The following is a 16,899-nucleotide window of genomic DNA, read 5'->3' as shown; positions in this document are numbered from 1 at the left end:
ACAAGGACACAGTAAGGCGGCACGTAGCGTCGGGAAGGCGGCTCGGAGGACAACCTCCAGAGCACCGACTTTCCCCCCGACGGAGCACATCCGTCAGATGCGCAGAACAGCTCCCCCCAAACCAAAACTTATCGGGCCCCAGACAGCAGGGGTGCCGCATCCGAGACACCCTTTTCCACAGCTCGAAGGCCTGGCCTCGTGTCCTGAAGCTTCCGTGACTGTGATCTGGGGCATGTCACGTGACCCCTCGTTCAATGCGTAGCGTAGCAAATACAGGCCCCAGCCGCTGCCACTTAAGTAAGGTTCCCAGAAGGTAGGATCTACGCTTGACGTACACACAGATCCCTACCTGTCAGCACAGCATGGATACACTCAGCACCCAGTAAATGTCTGTGGGCTGTGTCAGGAAAGAGCGGACCCTTTCCGGAAACCCACCCGTTTGTAAGTAGTGGACAAAGCCCTCTGCCTGGTCCCCCAAGGACCAGGGTCTGTGCGTGTAGCCGACCTTCGCGGGTTTGCACGTCGGGTATCCTATCACTTCTAGTTGACCGCAAAGTACGAGCGCCATTACGGTAACTCTCAGTTAGCCAGACTATTTCAGCAACGAGACCAACGCGCAGCACCCTGGAAGAATGCGCATTCACGGGAAATAAATGTTATGACCGCGACGCTATCTGGAGAAGCGACTTGAAGCCGAATGAACCAGTCACCGATAGCCATAACACATTTTATTTATTCAACCTCAACCCGAGCACAGGTAGCAAGTTTTAACTGGAACCAGGAGTGTAACAAGAGGGTTCCCCCCCTTCTTTCCTCACCTCTACTGAACAAGTTCAAATGGGAATCAAACCTATTGGTTTATTTTATTTATTTAATTTTGAAAGAGAGAGAGGCGAGGAGGGGCAGAGAGAGAGGGGGAGAGAGAAGCCCAAGCAGGCTCCACACCGTCAGTGCAGAGTCCTCCGCGGGGCTCGAACTCACGAACTGTGAGATCGTGACCTGGGCCGAAATCCAGAGGCGGGCGCTCGACCAACTGAGCCACCCAGGAGCCCACCCCCACCCCCTCAAACAGAGGCTTTGAAAAAGTACCAAACCAGAAAAATATTCTGAACCAAACCGTCATGTGATTCAGCGACCTCTTTGATCTTGGGCCCCATCAAATGACGGCTGAGAGGGGCCAGAATATTCTAGTAGGGCCACAGGGACTGTGTGGAAAGCCTGCGATCGTCTACCCCCATGACACTATCTCCACTAGCCGGGCTCAGGGGACTCCTGTCAAAATGCTCTGTTCATTCTCCGAGAACCCCCTGAGCCACACAGAAAACAATCCCTTCTTTGTGGGAGACTGTTTGTACAAATTCACCAAAGGAGGTTTGGCAAATATTATACTTCATTCTACCGAGGAAGAAACAGTCACGCCTTTTCATTTCTTATGACTCACTGAAACAGACAAAGGATGCGTACTTCACACGCACTGTGAAGTCCCAGGTACATCACGAGGCGGAGAAACAAAAGTAAACACATTCTTAAGCGGAGGACATCCGCGGGACCTCACCCCATTAACACCCAAGGCCACTTCCTGCTGCCCCTCCTGGGACAGGAGGCAAGAGGCAAAAAACCATCAACAACGCTGCCCACCGGCCCGCCATGCGAGGTGCGACCTCGGTGCTGGTTTTCGAGAGAAAAAAAGGACCCCGGTCACCACTGCTTCGAGCAGTTTTAAATTCTACACCCGCTTTTTCTTTCGTGTGTAATCAACACAAAAAGGGAAGCGTTTCTGGGACCTTCAGCACGACCCTGTTGCAAAACTAAACCCCAAAGCACAGGCCGGGCTGAAGAGGTACAAAGGGAAGCTGGCTGGGGGGCCTGCTCCTTAGCAGGGGTCCTCAGGGAGGCCCGGAGGGAGGCCCACTGAGGGGCCAAGGAGACAATCCGGGCTCGTGCCTTTGGTTTTCTCCTTATTTCCGGGCCCAACAATCAATAGACAACTTGCCTTAACTACAGCCCCCCCCCCCAACCACGTGAGTCAGCCTCGATGGGATCCCATGGCCACAGACGGGTGGGTGATGGTGTGGGTGGGGGCCACGTCAGCGGGGAGGCTGCTCTGGGTCACGGTCACCACTCTATTTGGGAGTCAGAGAAGGTAGGGGCAGGATGGGACCTCAGGGGTGACCAAGTACCCCCCACTGGAGCGCAGAGAGGCACAGCCCCACGATGGGACACACGGCGGGTGGAGGGACCGATGCACAAGGCTTTTGACACCCTGCCCGCATCTTCCAGCACCCCTGGGGAATGTTTTTTTAAAGCCAGATCGGGGGCGCCTGGGTGGCTCAGTGGGTTGAGCGTCCAACTTCAGCTCAGGTCATGATCTCACCGTCTGTGAGTTCAAGCCCCGTGTTGGGCTCTGTGCTGACAGCTCAGAGCCTGGAGCCTGCTTCGGAGTCTGTGTCCCCTCTCTCTCTTCTCCTCCCTGCCCGTGCTCCGTCTCTCTCTCTCTCTCTCTCTCTCTCTGTCTCTCAAAAAATAAATAAACATTAAAAAGAAATTTTAAGCCAGATCACTTCACCAAAAAGGATATACCGATGGCCAAAAAGCACATGAAAAGATGTTGAACGCCATGAGCCATTCGGGAAAAAGAGATTCGAACCGCAGTGAGCCAGGCCCGCACAGCTAGAGCGTGGCTAATGTAAAAAACAGTATCCACACCACAGGCTGGCAAGGATGCGGAAAAACCGGATCACTCACACACCGCTGGTGCGGTCACTCTGGAAGACAGCGTGGCAACTTCTCAAAAACCGACACGAGTGTGGGACTCCGCTAGGACCCGGCACGGGCCCGGGGTGCTTCTCACAGACAAGGGAAAGCTCCCGGGCACACAGAAATAACCTGTACTTGAGTGTTCACGGCAGCTTCCTTTGTCACGGCCTACCGCTGCCCACGCGGATGTCCCCTTCCTCGAGGGACGGTGCAGTCACCTCAGATGGAGGCGAGGCCAGGCCGAGGAGGCCCTCGTCCTCGGGTGGAACGAACCCTCTCCCTTGACCGTGCGCGGTCTCCTAACTCAACCCAAGTCTGCAGGAGGCAGTGCGATACGATGCGTTCGATTCCGGCTTCGGCCCACCCCGTACGTCTGAAAACACAGACGCACGACAGGTTTCCACCCGTGTCACTGGACAGGATCCGCAACGTCTGGGTGCCGCGCCTGACAGCCGGAGAGCCCCGGGACACGCGTGGATGTGAGCTCCAAATGTGTGAAGGTGTCCCTGCAGGAGGCGGCGGGCTGGGTCCCTGGGGAGCAGGCCCATCGGGGATGCGTTCCCTGTCTTCACAGTCCGGGGCTCACTGCCCAGCCCCGTGGGCGGCGGTGAGGGGCTCCGACTTCTCTGCTTCCCTCCTCACCGGGCCTGGGAGCTTCGACGCCGCGCCGGCAGCTCCCTTTCTGCTGCGGCTGTCCCGACTGAGTGTGTGCGTTCGTACAAAGGCCCATTCGTTTCCAGGGGAAAGAATCCTCTCCCGGGTGCACCTCGGAGAGTCGAAAATTGATCTCGAAGCAGACTGAAGCGTGACTCCAGGGCAAGTAGATGACAGGCGACTCTGCGGCCCCCCACCCCGACCCCTAGATGATAGAGTACGTCCAAGGCACGGCGACCCGGATGCCCTCGACCATCTGTCTCCACGGCTTCTGCTCAGACCCCTTGGCCAGCAAACCCCTTTCTCACTGCCCTCAGTACAGCCAGCCCCCAGCCCCCTGAAGCCCAGGGCCCAGAACTGAAGCGAGCGCTCCCTGCGCACAGAGGACCACCTTCCTCCCAGGTGACACATTACGGACGGCCGTTTACGGGCTGTGCGGCTGGACGACAACCTCGTCCATCAGATCCTCAGTCCGTTTGCTGTGGAAGAAGGAAAATACACACCTCGCAAAAGTTAAAACGAAGTCGTTCAGAGAATGCGCCTGGCACACAACAGACACGCCAGAAATCGTAGCTGCTCTCGTTTCATTATTGCTGTTTATTGTTTATTGATATTGCTGCACCCCACGGTTAACTCGTGTTGAATTTTTAGTAACGTAACCCCCGGGGAATGTCAGAAGAAGCACTGATGAGCCAGGTCCTCTCCATCCTATCTTCCGTGCCCCTGCGTGTTCGAAACCTCTATTCAGGAGTCACGTTCTCTTCTAGAATACCGGGTCGTGCGATCACAGTGAACTGTTTCCTTTTTTTTTTTTTAAGTTTATCATTTTTTTTTTAACTTATTTTGAGACAGAAGGCGTGCACGCGATCGGGGGAGAAGCAGAGAGAGGGAGAGAGAGAATCCCAAGCAGGCTCCGTGCTGTCAGCGCAGAACCCGACGCGGGGCTCGAACTCACGAACCGTGAGATCCTGACCCGAGCTGAAACCAAGACTCAAGACGTGCAGGCCGACTGAGCCACCCGGGGCCCCGCACTGTTTTCTGAAGTTCTTGAAATCTTCTTTCCAAAGTCGGTGTCACATGTCCCCAAAGTACAGCGGGGGGCCAGGCTGACAGTCCCCAGTGACGCGCCATCTGGGACACTCAGGTCCCTTCCCATCGGCCCCAGGGCTCCCGGCCGCTGCAGCTCCTGGGTGACACTCTCCTGGGGATGTGGTATCTGAGGCCCGTGGCTGAAAATGGGAAACCCAAGCCAGGCCAGAAGGGACGCCACGGAGAGCCTCGGGACTGCAGGACGGTGTTCAGCTTCTCCGTGCAGACCGGCAGCCTTCAGTGAGGCGGGAGCGGCTCTCCCCAGGGAGCAGGATGATTTTTGAATGTATAGTGTGATACCACAAGGCAAACAGTGTCCCAGACGCTGCTCCTATGGCTTTGGCCTGGGCTCGAAATTAATTACGGTGCTGTGTGTGTTTCCAGACTGGGGCAAAATAAGGCAGCCTCTGTCCAGCTCGGCCTCTCACACCGCCCCTGAGGTCAAGGCTGCCACAGACTAACGAGCTCTTTTAGTGGTTTCGTTCCTCCCAGACGCCAGCCTCTGGGTCCCTGCAAAGGGCAGGAGTCTGGGGCTCGGGGAAGACGTACCCCCAGGCCGGGCCAGGGACACATCTCTCCGGAAAGGGGCACGGCCCACAAACGTCAGGCGAAGGAGCCGACCGTTCAGGGCCTGGACACTCTGCCCAGAGGTCTCGCCGCCGTCCTGGGACACACATGGGCTCATGTGGACCGGCCGCGGGCAGGAAAGGTGGGGAGCCCGAGGGTTAAGGCAGCAGGCCGCCCGCCCCACTTTACAGCCAGGAGGAAAGAAGGGTTTCTACACCCGTGTTAAAGGGGTGGTGACGCAGACGCCGGGATTCGGCAGGCGGGGGCCCGGGGCTATGTCGACGTCAGCCCTGGTGGGGACCGGTCACCCCACAGCTCCAGCTCCTGCCGGCGTCTGCACAGGGTCCCACGGGCCTTACTGGGGCTCCAACGCTCACCATCCACCTGACTGGGTCTTCCCTTCACACCCCCGGCGACCACCCCGGCCCTGAGGAACAGTCCAGCAGCCAGGTCTGGACAATGGCAAAGAGCAGCCATGCGACCAGGAGGTGCTGGGAAGGCTCCCCTCTGCTCGCGTCCGGAGGAGGAGCCGGGGGGAGGGGGGGGCGTGCGAAGCGGCCCACGGAGACCCCCCAGCCTGGTCCCCAAGGTCTCCGTGGGGCCTGCAGTGAAAGCAAGCATCTCTTGAAGCGGACAAAGGGCCTGCTTTAGTAAGCATGCGCCCAGCCTGCCAGCAGCTAGGGCCCAGGGAAGGCCAATGAAGTCACACATCCAAGACGTCCCTGGTCCCAGATGATCCCCAGCTAGACAAAGTGGTGGGGTTTCTTAGATACACGCATGTACCCTTCCTGTCTCCCGTGAGCCGTGCTGAGCAATCAGGGCAGCAGGGGGGGAGGGGCGAGAAGGGATGGGGCCTTCCACCCCTCTGCCTGGATGACCCGGGCCGGCTTCCACCTCCAAAACATTATCAGGAGGGACTGGTCTCAGGTGAGTAACCAGACACCCCCTGGCCGGCAGCTGAATACAGCGCATTGTTTTTGACACTTCAGGGCTGTGCCCTGGTACCAGAGTGAGGCCCTCTCCTGCAACAGAGAAACCTCTTTGAGAAAGTCAGTCCTCCCCTGGTTTGTCATCCTGGGCCACGAGCTGCACTTGGCATGGGGATCTCTCCCCACGCCCGTCCTGGGCTGCATGGCCCACTTTGTCTCCCCAACGGCCCAGGAGGGCGAGACAAGGAAACCGAGGCACAGAGGAGTGAAGTCCCCGCAAGGGACAGACTCCGGGACAGAATGTGGGTGCGAATTCGGGCCCGAAGGCCTGAGCCCCCACTCTCCAGCGCCCGTCTTATTTCCGTGCTCCCCGGGAGCAGCACAGCCCCTCCTCCAAAGCCCCTGTGCCTCCTTCCAGGGGAAGAAGGGTCCCTCGGGAACCCGCTTCTCACTCAAGCAGACAGCGATGACCAGGGACCCCACGGCCACGTCCAAGGCACGTGGTTACTGTCTGCTGTGCATTTCGAGAGCACGAGCCGCTCCAGACCCGGTACGAGGCACCGCAAAATGTACGAGGCCTCCCCTAAGGCCCACGACCTGAAGGCGGAGTTATCAGTCCCATTTGACAGATGTTGAAACGGAGGGGCAGAAAGGAGAAGGAGGGGCGCCTGGGTGGCTCAGCCGGTTGAGTTTCATGATCTCGCCACTCATGATCTTGAGTCTGTGAGTTCGAGCCCCGCGTCGGGCTCTGTGCTGACAGCTGGGAGCCCGGAGGCTGCTTCGTATTCCGTGTCTCCCTCTCTCCACGACCTGCCCCCCCCCCCACCTGCCCCGCTGCCCCAGGGCCCTTACTCAGCAAACACTTACTGAACAGAAGTCCAATCCGGCTTTCCTGACCACGTTCCTCTGGTCAACTGGGGTGGGGGGGGTGGGGATCTCCCGAGGCCCCGTTTTGGCCTCTCGGGAGCACATTTACATGCACCGCTCACTCACGGCATCTTTTATCAGCTGACCATCAATCTGCATGGAGTCCGGTGCGTGGCATTAAGGCGAGGGGAGGGGGTGCAGGGGACGAGCTGTGCTGCCCCCTTTCTTTCCAGCCTCCTGGAGCCTTCGGATCCAGAACAGTCCCTCTGGCTTGGCCACCTCTAGCAGAAGTAGCAACCTCAAGGCCTCACCCAGACTCCCTTCCCAGGGGCCAGTGCCCAAATTCAGTCCCGCGTCACCCTGTTTGTTGTTCTACAACACGCACTGGGGCTGCCTGTGTTTCGCCCGCCAACTCGTTACTTATTAGCTCCCGTCTAAGGAGCATGCTTGTCCTCACAGCCACACAACCTGTTCTTGAGTTTCGCAAATCTCAAGTATGTCTGTTGGCATCAGCTCTGCCTTCAGAGGGCAGATGTCCAAGGACGGGCATCAGTTAAGACGTTGTCTTCCGCACAGGTATCTGCAGACACGGCTGGCAGGTACACGCCAGCTGTCCGGGCAGCCACTGGGCCGCAACATCCGCCGGTCACCGTGGGCGGCCACCAGATGGGAGGTCCAGCTCTGTGCCGAGGTTTCCGGGTCCAGCCCAGGGCCCAGACACGCTTAGGAAGTGCCCAGTTGATAGCTGCTGCATGTAACGTCCGCTCTAAACATTCAAGACCTTGCTGGATTCTCCTCTTGCACTGTGCGGGACCCAGGAGAGAAAATCACGACGTGGTATTGGAAAAATCAATGCTCCCATTAGATATCCTCAAACCCTAGACGGAGCACGCTCTCCTTCTCAATTATTCACGAGCCCACAGGCCTGTTCCAGGAACACCGGACCCCTGCCTCGTGGCCCCCTCCTCGCCCTTCGCAGCTGCCCGAATGTCCATCACATCTGCTTCCCGACCTATGCACAGAGGCAGCAAAGCACAGGGCAGGAAGCTTCGTCCACGGTCCACACAGGCCGAGGGGGTGGCTCAGGCAGGGGGAGGCTGTACTGACAGCAGGACGCAGACCCCAGAATCGCCTACTCACCGCCGCTCCCCCCTGCCCGCGTGGCAATGTCCCCAGCAGGAGCTGCTCTGCTGTGTGTGTGACGGCTGCTTTTGACACCGTCCTTGGCCCATTCTCTTCCAGCAACACAGGCGTGGGACCACCTTGCAGGAGCACAGCGACTGTCTTTGTCCGTCCTCTTTTGGGAAAGCTTTCAAAGCAGTGTCACGGTGCTTGTAAATAAGACTAGTTGAGGCAGGTGCCCGGGTGGCTCAGTGGGTTAAGCGTCTGACTCCGGCTCAGGTTATGATTTCGCAATTTGTGGGTTCGAGCCCCACATCGGGCTCTCTGCTGTCAGCAGACCTTGGGATTCTCTGTCTCCCTCTCTCTCTCTCTGCCCCTCCCCTGCTTTTGTGCTGGTGCTCTCTCTCTCTCTCTCTCTCTCAAAAATAAATAAACATTAAAAAAAAAAAAACTAGTGGGGCGCCTGGGTGGCTCAGTTGTTTGGGTGACCGACTTCGACTCAGGGCATGATCTCGCAGTTTGTGAGTTCGAGCCCCGCGTCGGGCTCTGTGCTGACTGCTCACAGCCTGGAGCCCGCTTCGGATTCTACCTCTCTCTACCCCTCCCCTGCTCACGCTCTGTGTCTCTCTGTCTCTCAACAATAAATAAATGTTAAAAAAAAAATTTAAAAAAAAACTAGTTTAGGCAGGAAAGACTCACACTCTCTCAAAAGGACTCTACAGACGGGATCTCACTAGAAACTCACAAAGACCACACGAAGTAGAAAGGCTTTATCAATATACCCATTTCACAGATGAGGATCCCACGGCCCAAAGATGCCAGGTGCGGATCCGAGAGGCACTGGCCTTTCCAGCACACTGCACTCTGGGAGTACGCCCAGCAGAGTCCCCAGAGGACTCCTAAATGACTTGAAAATAGCAAGATGCTCCGTGCTAATGAGTCCTTAATGCTGGAGCCACAGTGATGATGGCCGGGCAACAGGGCAGGGCCAAGAGGTTTCCAAGAACCTCATTTAGACTCAAATATCCACTACAAGGCTTGTGAAATGCCCCCCGCCCGCCCCCCATTAGCCGATTCTGCATCTGTAAGGATTTTTCAGCACTTTCTCAGACCCAGACAGTGTCTCCCAACCTCCCAGCTCGAACACTCAGCAACCTGGAATTTGCCGCCCCTACAAAACGTCCCAGCCATTTCTTAAGCTACTGGCTGCAGCTGGATTTTCCACTTGACATTGTTAAGAGATTCAACTGTTTATGTCATTGTCATACACAGGCCTTTTCAGTTTCCTGCTGCCAGATTCAGGTTAGATAAGGATGACAGAAGTGATACACTCCCAAGTTCGCCTCGACACCCCAGGCGGTACGAGCTCCCCGGAGTGGAGAGGCGAACCGTATTATGTATCGCATCTACCCTTCAGGTCCCTCACTTGTAAAAAGCAGTACGCACCCCTGCACCGCGGGGGACTAGACACACACCAGCTCCTATATTAACTCTGGAAGCAGCCCTCGCAGGAGATTATGCAGAATCATACACTTTATGACCCAGTCATCAATTGCCATAGAGAAGAGGAAAACAAATTGAGCTGAGCCTGGAAAGAATGTCAGGGAAATTGGAAAAACACGTGCTGGAAACGGCCTGGGGGCGCAGTGACCTCCCCTGTAACCACCCAGGCCCCGCCAGCTTGCAGCATACCAAGAGAGATTGCAGACTGAGCTGGTGGATGGCCCGTCCCCAAATATCCCTCCGTCCCGCGGAGTCAAGCCTGGTAATATACAACCTATTACAGCTTCTTCTTGCAAAACAGTCCAGTTTATTCGTTCTGATTACATGGGGGGGGGGGGGGGGGCAGGACGCAGAGGCCCCTTGAGCCGGGTGTCTGTGCTCTCAGTGCCCCAAAAGCCCAAGGCCAAAGTCCCTCATTCCTGCCCTCGGATGCCCGCAGGGTCGCTTTGTGACCGGGGCCAAGAAGGGGTTCCTTTGGGGAGAGCCCGCTGGCAGGGGGGAACCTCAGCCGGCATCAGCGCCTTCTGAGTTAGGCAAACCCGAATCGAATCATTACCACAAAAGTGCAAAATGCTGGATTCACAGGATGAACCGTGAACTTCATGAGGGAGGATCTTCTTTAGATGAAAAGTCACCACCACCCCCCTGCCCTGCCCCAAGGTGGAGTGAGAATTTTTCCTGCTTATTCCAAGGTGGGGAGTAAAAACGTATCCCCCCAATGACATTATACGTGAATATGAACGGCAGAGACAGTCTGCTCGCTTACCGGCTGTATGAAGCTCCTGCTTTTTGGTTAACTCGTAAAACTGAGCCGGTTTGGTGCAAAAGAGAAGTAAAAATTCCTGGGGGGGGGGGGCGGGCGGGGAGGGAGTATTGACTGCAGCCTCTGGCAAAGTTACCTTCCATTGAATGGGTTTCCATTAAGTGATAACAAGTCAATAAAATGCCCAAGTAAAGCTCAACAGAGGGGAAACATCTGATTTCTAACAGGGAATTCTTAACGCAGTTGTTGAGAAACACGCCGGACCAGTTAGTCAAAGCCGGCGTGTTGACTTAGCCCAAGCCACTCCTCACCAGAGAAGGCCTGCAAGGTCCCGCCAGCACACCCGCATGGTCGCCCCATATGCACTCTGCCCCGAGGGTCTCCTGGACGCGCCCCGTCCCAACGGAATCCCATCCCCGAGACCACACAAAAGGAAACCACTCTAGGAAAACGGCGACAGAAGGGCCGGCCGGCCTTGCTCTCGACGTCCCGCGACCACCGCTGCACGAAACGCCTGTGTTTCCACGACGGCCTGCGAACTGTGGTCTCTGAGAAATTCATTTTATCCCAGCCCTTGTGGCGGAGGGAGATTCACCACATGGAAACGCCATCCCAGGATTGCCACAGGGCATTTCTTGCAAGGGGCCCAAGGAATTTTCCAGATGCGGCCCCGATACTCAGAATGTCTCCCAACCCCACCTCGACTGACACCCGCTGGAGCCTCTCCTGCGAGCCAGGCGCGGCGCTAGGCACTCTCACAAACCCACCTTCACTCAGCTCGCAGCAGCCCGGGGGTCACCCCTGCTCTCGCCATGTTCCGCAGGGCCAGGGGCACACTGGGATCTCACCAAGTCGCCTACACCCCAGTCGGGCACCCTGAACCGTGTGGCCGTAAGGTCACAGAAGAAGGAGTGAGCTGGTCTTCATTGTTCTTTTTCCCCTTTCATCGTTCTCCATCTTCTAGAAGATTCTATATTTCCTTCATGCGCAGGTAACGCAGCAGAGATACTGTCTCTCATTCATTCATTCATTCCCCCAACCGTTTCACAAAGGTTTTGAAAACATGCACTATATTTAAAGCCAAGGAGGATCTCCCAGGGGGAGTAAGGAGCTTATCCACTAGCCACGTTTTTAAAGCAAAAAGAATGTAAAGGTGGGTCTGGCCACTGTACTGAATATTCTTCGGCTTTGCTGTTCTCACCGGTAAAATGTGGGTATTGGAGGAATCGAGCTCTAGGATTTATATTATGCTAACTACATACGCTATAGTAAAGTTCTTCTTATTTTTTTTTTTAATGTTTATTTATTTTTGAGAGAGAGACAGCGCGAGCAGGGGAGGGGCAGAGAGAGCTGGAGACACAGAATCCGAAGCAGGCTCCAGGCTCTGAGCTGTCAGCACAGAGCCCGATGCGGGGCTCGAACTCATGAGCTGTGAGAGCATGATCTGAGCCACAATCAAGAGTCGGACGCTTAACCAATGGAGCCACCCAGGCGCCCCAGTGTGGTTGCTAGTTTTTTAATATCAAGAACAGAGGCTCAACATCCTCATGAGATCAAACACATTCAGGGTGCCTTCCAGCCACGGAGACCCGCACCGTCTTTAAAATAATAGCTCCCTCCTGGAAAAATGAACCACCAGATGTCTGGCAGGACCGCAGTGAGACTCAGGCTGGTGGCAGAACCCCGCAAGCTGACTGTGACTGCAGGGTCATGGGACCAGGACTGCAGGTTCCTCCAGACCTCCACGGTGGCCTCCACGGCCAGGTGCGCTGGACCCGCCGGTCGGAGGGAGTGCCACAATGCTGGGTGTTCCTGCTCCAGGTGTTGGGACCGCCTATAGCGCCGATGACCTCGAGTCACGAAGCTCACAGCATGCCGGCCGTCACAGGAAGGGCGCATGGTCTCGGGAGAATCGGACATACAAAATCCCAAACATCCACATGTTAAAATGGCAGTCGGGCAGGTGCCTGGGCGGCTCAGTCAGTGAAGCGTCCGACTCTTGATTTCGGCTCAGGTCATGATCTCACGGTTCGTGAGTTCGAGCCCCGCATGGGGCTCTGCGCCGACAGTGCGGAGCCTGCTTGGGATTCTCTCTCTCCCCGTCTGCCCCTCCCCCCATCGCACGCACACTCTCTCTCTCTCTCTCTCTCTCTCTCACTCACTCTCAAAATAAATATGCTTTACAAAAATGGCAGTTGGCCCTCTAAATGGCTTTTCATATTATGAAAGAGTCCACATTTGCGTTTGGTTTGATTTCTTAAACAGTGTGCTCCCGGATTTGTGATCCATTGTCAATTCTACCTGGTCAGGAGAAAAAAAATATCACTGCAAATCATGGATGTGAGGGCCTGGAGTGCAGAACTTCGTTGCCCCTCAAAACCCGTAGCACTTTCCACGCTGGAGGTGCGACGACGACACCATGCAGGACGTCCCGAATTAATCCCGAGTCACCGGCGGAGGACCTGAAAGTCTTTTCTACCAAGATAGAAAATTCTTCCCATTAAGTACTTTCACATTCTGCCTTCGGGTAAGTGAGTCGCAACCCGGCAGAATAGAATAAGCCTCGGCAATGTTACCAATCCTCCTAGGAGCTCACACAGAACTACATCGAATCTGTAACTACACTTGGCAGGCGTGTGCCAACAAAAATCAGAAAAGTGACTACAGCGCGTAAAGAACAAAAGTTCTGGAAATGATTCACGGTACACCTGAAAGGCCTTTCTCTAAAAGCAGCAACTGACTAGTGTAATACGTTTTTCTTGTCAAACCTGAAGGCCAAGTACATCTTGAGCTGCGTTTCTGCAACGCCTCACCGTTCGGCTCACTTTTTCTCGATACCTCGTCGCCTCTGGTAACACGATCATCGGAAGGGATGTTCTGGCTCTGTGCAGTCCAAGTCTGTTTCCAAACTTAAATATCTGCGGGAGTCAAAGCCCTCAGATAACAGAATGTCTCTTTGACTTCTCAGGTTCACGTTCTGGCCTCCAATCAGAACTGCCTCTAAATAGCAGTCTGATTATTAATGAGAATCTTGGGTATGGTACTGACGACGTGTGACGTTTTTTCAATGCGATATTACAAAGAACCAGTCTTCCGGTAAAAAGAGGAAGAGGGGCGGATCAACTGATGGGTCTTCAGCAAAAGCACGAAATTAAACGTGCCCGGTTTGGGCCTCGGCATCCGAGGGCCACACTTCCAGACACACTGACGCATTCTTCGCCTACGCCAGGTTTGATGCAAAAGTCTAGAATTATATCGTCACAGAGACAACCCTAGATGGAGATCGAGTATCTCCACGAGAGCATCTTCACACAATACGTACATTTCAAAAGGAGGAAACTGAGTCAGGGAGGTGGATCTTGGGCCTCCTTCTCTCTCTGAGTCTCGGTTTCCTCATCCCTAAACAGATCAGGCTAACACCTGAGCCTTACATAAATGACTCGGGGTGCTGAGGCCTCACCAGAAAGATCTTCCCCGAGAGAAAAAAGGGGGGCCCCATCTCCAGAAAATAGCACGTGCAGCCTGGACCCCGAGCCCCACAGATCTGAGCCTTCAGTATTTTCATCCAGAAAAGAATTTTCTCTCTAAGAGTACTCACCATTAGATTGACTTTTTTCTAAGTACCCCTGGAAACGTTTCTAAATTTTAACTTGACTTACCCAAAATAAAGGTTTTACATTTTTCAAAACCACATAAAACCATTTTAAACTGTTTGAATTTTTACCGCATGTCAGAGTTAGTTTTTCAATAAAACAAAAACAAAAACACAGAACTACTCAATATTAAAAAAGAAAAAGAAAAAGAAACAAATTTCCAGTGGCCCTTAAAAAACAGTAAGCACAAAGAAGGCAAGGATTTTGGAAGGATTTTAGAAGATACTTCTTTATGTATTCCCCGGGTCTGTAGCCAGTGTTTTGTTTTGTTTCAGGCACACGTCACTGATAATACAATTTTGGAATAAATCAACAAAATCTACTTTTTAAAGTCAGCTGCGTGCATGTTTTTTTTTAATTTTTAAAAAATCTTTGTTGATTTTTGAGAGAGAGACAGAGTGTGAGCCGGGGAGGAGCAGAGAGAGAGGCAGACACAGAATCAGAAGCAGGCTCCAGGCCCCGAGCTGTCAGCACAGAGCCTGACGCGGGGCTCGAACCCACAAACCGCGAGATCGTGACCTGAGCCGAAGTTGGATGCTCAACCGCCTGAGCCACCCAGGCGCCCCAAGCTGCATGCATATTTTAACATACCCTTTAAGCCTGGCGTTTCAATGGCCCAGATACTTTTAATGGAAAGACAGAGGAAAGTAAGGAACTGCTGATTAATTTGTAGTCGTCTCACAGGACAAAAGCAAGGACACCATCCTCGCTGGTGCAATTCGCTTCCCTTCAGATGGCAGAGAACAGTAGTGGGGATGGGCCTGAATGCAAGCCCTCGGAACACGAGGCAGGCGATGCTGTCACTTCTGAGCACATTTCAAGCCTCTGATCTTTCACAAACAGACAGGCAGGTGCAAAACCTTGGAACCTTCCAGGGCAGGGGCAGGCACCTGTCGGGCTCATCAGAAGCAAAGCCCACGCTGCAGGAAAGGCTTGAGGCACTCTGCACGTTTCTGAGGATGTCTGCGCAGCTCCCACCCCCGGAAGCAAAGGAGAGACCGGCCTGCTGCCCACATTCCCTTCCAGTAAAAAGGCCCCTGCCATCGTGCGTCATCTGAATGGCCATACAACTTTCAGAGCGCGTTTCCAAACAACCTGTTCTTAGCTTTGTTTTGAACCACAGGGAGGGCTCGTGGACTTCGTGCACTGACCCCAGGGTGGCGGGAGACCCGGTGGGAGCTAACAAAGCCACCAGCTTCAGCATCCACCCCCCCCCCCCGCCCCGCCACCACCCGCACAGCGTCACAAACCCACTCCTCCGCACAAGTAAGGCACCTGCTGCACGAGGCAGGAAAGGCTTCACTCCGGGGAGAGGCAGAGCAGCATAAAACATTCTCAGTGTGGGTCCGAGGGCCAGGCTGAACGTGCAATTTCAAGCCTGTGTGTATGGGTGGGTGTGAGCGAGCAGGTGTGAGAGTGTGTGTGAGGGTGAACATGAGAGGGCAAGAGTGAGCATGTGTGGGTGTGAGCAGGGGTGAGTGTGAACGTGTGAGGGTGTGTGCACCGGTGGGGCAGGGCAGCCCTACAGACAGGAGCGGCGGAGCCGGCAGGGGAGAGAGGACCCCGGTCCTTGGCCCCTCAGAAGACAGGGACACCCAGGTTTCCCCGCAAAGCCGTGAGGGCCCCGCCAGAAGGCCCAGCCCATCAAGCCGTCTAGCCTCCTGTGGACAAAATATCAATCTCGGATAATCAAGTGATGTTTGACCCAAGAAGGTGTTTTGGGGCCCCAGATGAGGCTCCACCAAAAGTCTGTACAAGAGAAAGAAAACTTGGCTTAGCGCGCAAGCACTCAACCAGAAGCTGAAAAGTCCCTAGGATCCCATAATTTCCAGTTGGTTACCCGCCCTGCCCCCTCCCCCACGCACGCCCCGTCGGCCTCACGTGACTCAGAGTGAAGCCGGCTGGGGATTTTTCCCTGACTCCGCTCCGTGGGTGTCCGAAAACCTTGCAGAGGTGGGAGGCAGGCTGGCCCACCCAACCCTAACCCACCCGCAGGCCTCACTCCTGACTCTGGACCTGTGAGCTCACGCAACGCCACTCAAACGTCCGCTCCCTCGGTTGGCAAATGAACAAAAAGAGTCAGCCCCTGTCGTGCCTCATCTCGCCTTTAACTCGCTTCCCAGACGAGAGTCCTCCGCAGACACTGGGACACGGAGGCTGTTTTGAGAACTAGCCAACAGGAGCAGCTAATCCATCACGAGAGAGGCCGAATGCAAGGCTGGAGAAGAAGTCGAAGCAGCTCTGGCCATGCGGGGTGGGGGTGGGGGTGGGGGCGAGGTGGGGGTTGAAAAGCAAATGGCAAAAGAGCCGATGACCATCTCTCCTCCACCAGGCCTGCGACTGTGGGCAGGAAGGCAGAGAAATGCGAACTGCGCCCGCAGTGAGAGGCAGTCCCTTCACCTGCCTGTCTCGCTCCTTCCAGGCACACCATGCCTCCTCCAAGATGGTATGCATGTGTCCCGTGCCCACAGCCCCGTCCTGCCACAAAACGCCAGGCTGATCGGGGCCAGACTTTGCACAGACATTTGCCCCCGCCTCATCAGCAGAAAGCGGAGCTTCAAGAAAAGAAATGCCCACAACTGTGATTTCTCCAGGGGGAGTCACAGAGGAACCTGCGTTAAGGTCCAAAATGCCTTAGAGAAGGACGCGAGGTGCAAATCCACGGTTCTCGGTGGCTGTGGCTGAAGTGAACTGCGGTACAATGAACGGTCCATGCTATTTAAAATGAAATCAGAAAGCTACCTGCTACAAGAAAATGCAGACTCCCTTCCCCCACCCCCCCCACCCCGGGGTTGCACAAGACCTAGGAAATTCCCCATACTCTGGAAAAGCTAAGAGAAAGTCCAGACCTTTTCAGAAGTGCTAGCGTCGACTCAACGTCTTCCGTGAGATGCTCTGATCCTAAGAGTGAAAACAGCCTAGGCCTGAGATTGACTATGTTATAGAAATAAAACTCCCGTCTGTCCACCGCCACAGCCAGGACAGGATGTCAGTA

The 16,899-nt window shown here is 55.1% G+C and overlaps 1 protein-coding gene across 2 annotated transcripts in view; it reads right to left on the bottom strand.

Annotated features, from left to right (window-relative positions):
• Positions 1 to 16,899, bottom strand: part of ITPKB (inositol-trisphosphate 3-kinase B) — an 89,989-nt gene that overhangs the window by 68,591 nt on the left and 4,499 nt on the right. Inside the window, exon 3 of one of the 2 annotated variants that reach the window (XM_045453249.1) lies at positions 15,915 to 16,805. The exons of the other annotated variant lie outside the window; for it this stretch is intronic. Coding sequence (XP_045309205.1) covers positions 16,767 to 16,805 — 39 coding nt within the window. The 3' untranslated portion in view covers positions 15,915 to 16,766. Of the gene's footprint in view, positions 1 to 15,914; positions 16,806 to 16,899 lie in introns of those variants that run through there. 2 annotated transcript variants of the gene reach the window in all.

This window comes from Leopardus geoffroyi, chromosome C3 (genome assembly GCF_018350155.1).
Source record: "Leopardus geoffroyi isolate Oge1 chromosome C3, O.geoffroyi_Oge1_pat1.0, whole genome shotgun sequence".
In the NCBI taxonomy this organism is placed as follows: domain Eukaryota; kingdom Metazoa; phylum Chordata; class Mammalia; order Carnivora; family Felidae; genus Leopardus; species Leopardus geoffroyi.
Note: the sequence above shows the minus strand (reverse complement) of the source record. Positions and strands in the feature narration are given on the sequence as shown.